The 4,518-nt window shown below is 40.8% G+C and overlaps 1 protein-coding gene across 1 annotated transcript; it reads left to right on the top strand.

Annotated features, from left to right (window-relative positions):
- The first annotated feature begins 1,339 nt into the window (after positions 1-1,339).
- LOC145551358 (antiviral innate immune response effector IFIT1-like) lies at positions 1,340-4,308 on the top strand. The gene is made up of 2 exons (XM_081605866.1): positions 1,340-1,860; positions 2,312-4,308. Exons 1-2 carry the CDS (start codon positions 1,856-1,858, stop codon positions 3,609-3,611), a joined length of 1,305 nt encoding a protein of 434 aa, XP_081461992.1. The 5' UTR covers positions 1,340-1,855; the 3' UTR covers positions 3,612-4,308.
- Positions 4,309-4,518: the final 210 nt, after the last annotated feature.

Here is a 4,518-nt window from a genome sequence, read left to right as displayed (position 1 = left end):
CTTCGGTCCGCCGGGAGTACCTGGGATCCGTGAGAGGAAGATACACCCAGAGATTTTTCCTAAATTTATTATAACCGAAAATCTTCATCAACATTTGGGGGCTCGTGCCGATTCTGGAATCTTGGCGGGTGGCTGTTGGGCCCTGATTGATTCGTGTCGGCCTGACGCTCCGGTGTGGTAAGACAATATTTTATTACTATTTGGTTGTCTGATGCGCCGTTTTGTTGGGCCTTGGCGAATTGATCTCGGTGTGTGTGTGCAGCGTCACAGAATCTAGAGGCTGCTGCGGTGGATTAATTTCCTCCATAAAAAGAGTCTGTTAGGGATTTAAATAAATACACATTTTAGGAGATTTTGGCAAATTCAACCAGAGCCTGTTTGTGCTGGGTTTCTTCTTTAAATTTGTTCCCTGAGAACCGTTCCTGTGTCTCTTAATACGAATTTTAATTAGATTTATGTTTGTGTATTAGATAGCATTAGCTATCAGTCAAACTGAAGATCAGAGACCCTGAATTATCCAGATGTTCAGGAGCTTTTGGCATCATTGGACGTTTAGCTTTGAGAACAGAGTCAGGATGAATCTTACCGTCCGTCTTACACTGAACATGGTGAGAAGTTTCACATCAACACACCAAATTAATGATGTAAATATTAAATCAGTTTGCTCCATAAGCTCTAATGTCCTTTTCCTGCTGAAAGACAGTAATAAGCAAGTGTGGTTCAGCTTTGGGTGAATTTATGATCTTTACATAGGCATCATGTATATGGGTCAGAAATGTTCGTTTTGCTCCTCCTCTGTCTGCAGAGGCTCTGAAACGCATTTTGAATAAAACATCTAAATCACTCCTCAGAAAACTCCCCAGCAGAAAGTCAGACATTGTGTATCACAGCTCTTATTTTGACATCATGCATGTATCATGTAAGAACCAACTCCACTATGCGATTATGACAAACTAGGTTTAATTTGCTATTAAGGGATTAAAAGTTATCAAAATACTGACTTTTTTCAAGAGGCTGTGTATGTTTAATTAAATATTCTTAGGGTATAAAATTCAAGTGTTTATTGTATCAAATTATGTTTTCCTTCATTCTGTAGTTTTGTTTAGGTGGCAGCAGTAGTTTTGATTTAGTGGTTATGATTGGTTGTTTACCCTGATTGGATTAACCAGACCTGCCTCTGATTGGCTGGTGATGCAGCTCATTTACTGCAGACAGAGTGACGCGCAAACCCAAACACTTGAGCGAGCGCGAGACAGAAACATACGACAGGCAGCAATATTTGTTCAAAGTCGCTTTCCTCCACTGCAGAGGCGTTAACTGGTTCTGTCCCAGTCGGTAGAAAGAAGGTGGTGCCAGTTTACCACCCAGCCATCACCCAGAACCACAAGTATCTAAAAAAAAAAAAATCCCCTGGAGCCAAACGTTGCAGACACAGAGACTGAACATCATTCCAACATCGTCATTCCTGATCCCTCCTCAGGGTCATAAAGGTGAGTCATCATCCAGTTTATTACTGGAGCTAAGTTTCTATTCTGAAGAAGAGAAACTGTAAAACATGAGTTTGTAATTTAGCCACTGAGAACTAGAAGATAAGAGCCTGGAGTTAAAGTTTCCCTTCAGTTGTTCTGGTTCAGTTTCTATTTCTGACAATCCAAACAGAAACTAAACTCCAGCCTCTCCCTGACTGGTTAAACTGGAGTTTTCTCCTGCTGAGCCTCATTCAGTCAGACTGACTTCCTGCAGTCAAACATGTTTTCGTGTCTCTGAGTTGAGACGTTTCAGGATTACCTCTGATAGAAACGCTGGGACGCTTCAAAGTCAAGACATTTTCAAAGTGATTTGAAGCAGCTGGATCATGAGGTGAGTGATGGGGAACACCTGAAACCTTTTAAAATATGAATCTCTCACTGGCTCTGCTGAATTTTCTCCTCTGTTCTGGTTTTCCTTCGCTCCAGTCTTCATCTCCTTTCCTGTCTGCTGTTTGTTTCTCTGTTCAGAGTTAAATCTTTCTCTTTAGTCCCATCATCTCTTTAATGTTGGATGTGAAAACCTGAACTTTAAAACCTGACTGTCTTAAACCTACTTTTCTTCTTGCTTCAGATGTTTTCGCCAATTTTTTGTTACATTTTGTTGTAACTGGATTGAAAATGTATAAATCAGGTTAATAAACACATAATTTCTTTAGTCCATCTTTCTCATCAGAACATCATCTTGATTTCTTCAGTTTCTATTTCAGTCAATCATTTCATTTTCTCTGGGAGATGCAAATTAAAATCACAAATTTGGTAACTTTTGTTGGTTTTCCCAATAGTTCTAATGAAACCAAGTTGAGACTCAAGGCGCTGCAGAGCCACTTCACCTGGGATCTGAAATCCAGCCGGCAAAACCTGATCTACCTGAGGAACCGACTGCAGGACATCGGTTCAGATGAGGGAAACTTCTGGCTGGGTCACGTCTACAACCTGCAGGGCTTCATCCAGTACCAGCTGGGCTCCTCTGAAGACGCCCTGAACCTCTTCAACCGGGCCGCTGAGACCTTCCAGAGGCAGAAAAACGCTGATGAAGGTCCCTGGTTGATGGTGAACTTTGGGAATCTGGCCTGGCTGCACCATCACCTGGGAGAAGATGAGAAGAGTGAAGACTACCTGTCAAAGGTGGACGGCCTGATGAGGAAGAAGGAGGGAGATCTCTACCCAGAGGTCTTAGCTGAAAAGGCCTGGACCCTGATGATGTTTGATAAAGAGAAGAAGCAGCAGGCTGCAGAGCTCTTCCAGAGAGCCATCCGGATGCAGCCGGACACCGTGGAGTGGCAGAGCAGCTACGCCATACTATCAGCAGAAAATATAGATGAAAAAATAAAGAAACTGTTCGCTGACCGGCTGGAAGAGCTGAGATCTGCCAAAGAACGAGATCCAGGTAACTTATGCATTGCTGCTCTTTATCTGGAGGCCAAAGCTGCTTCAATTAAGCATGAAGCAAGAGAGTTGGCTGAAAAGATCCTAGAGAGGCCGATGAACAACTACTGTGGCATCGATCCACTGCTGAGTCTCTACAGAAAGCACATCTCTGTAGATGAAGCTGTTGAAATAGCCAAGGAGGCCCTGAGGAAACATCCTGACTCACGATACGTGAAAAGGTCGGCTGCAAAATGCTACAACAATAAGATTTTATCTCATCGCAGCGACCATGATCCCAGAAGGACCAAAGAAGCAATCAGTCTGTGGGAGGAAGTGGTTGCTGCTTATCCTGAATCCTCCCTTCAAGAAAAAATAACTCTAGCAGACTTACAGGCAAAGCTAGACAAAGAGAAAGCTGAGCAGATTTACAAAGAGCTGCTGGAACAAAGACAAGATCTGGATGCAGAAGGATTACAGATGCTTTACTGTCACTACGCCAAACATTTATACTTTATGAAATGTAACAGCCGCGAGTCAACTGAGTACCACATGAGGGCAGCAGAGATCCAGGAAACATCCAAGTATCGACAGAAGAGCCTCAGAGAGCTGGAGAAAACCCTGAAGAGAAACACAGACCCTGAAATGTGCCGAGAAATTAAGGAGTTTTTGGAAAAACTGAACATTCAGCCGTCAGAATCAGTCAGTCAGGATTAGTTTTAATGCTTCACATTATTGGGATGTAAATATTAGCTTTATAAACCAGATGAAGGTTTGCTCTGTTATGTGCAGCACAACACGCCAAGCATGCTGCTCATCCTGAATCCTCCCTTCAAGAAACTTTAACTATCAGACTCACAGGCGAAGAGACAATGTAACGGTTTATTTTAATAACTGAAAAATTTTATATCGCACTTGTGATTTTATTTATTAGCTTTAGATGACTATGTGTTATATTGTTTATAATGTGGTTAAAATCCTTGAAAGAACCTGATGGATCCAAAACTATGAATGTTTCTGCCTCCAAATCAAATCAAATACATACATTTATTTATTCAAATCACAGAATTACATCATCAGGAAGTTTTATTGTGAGATATTAACAATTAGATATGCTAAAGCATTTATTTTGGGAATTTCCACTTGTAATGTGCTAATAGCGAGCTAATTTTTCTTTTAGCGCTGTAGCGTTAGCAGGATAACTTTGAGGCGTTTTGTGTTTGTCTACAACAGGAAAAAAAGCTTCTTCCTGTTGGAACAAAGATGGTAAATAATGAACATTATTAGAAGTGATGAATATGTTCAACACTGTTGTAAAATAAAGAATTACAACCCTAATACATGTCAGATCTGTGAATTCCTCTCCAACTTTACCAAATAAGGTAAAACTAAAGTGAGGATCAGATGTTTTGATGGTTTAATGCTATAAATAAAAACAACATATTTAAATTGTCTGAATCTTTACAGAAAAAATATTTTCATATAAGCATGTAAAATTTTTAGCCACTTATGTTTCTATGAGTTGTTTTGCTTGATGTTTTATGCAAATGCCAGAGTGACTTTTAGTTCTCGCTGCTCTGGCGCCCCCTGCTGGCAGTGGTGGAGAAAGTACTCAGAAAATGTA

The sequence above is a fragment of the Poecilia reticulata genome, chromosome 4 (assembly GCF_904066995.2).
Source record: "Poecilia reticulata chromosome 4, P_reticulata-male-v2, whole genome shotgun sequence".
NCBI classification, from domain to species: domain Eukaryota; kingdom Metazoa; phylum Chordata; class Actinopteri; order Cyprinodontiformes; family Poeciliidae; genus Poecilia; species Poecilia reticulata.
This window is presented reverse-complemented; position numbering and strand designations above follow the sequence as displayed.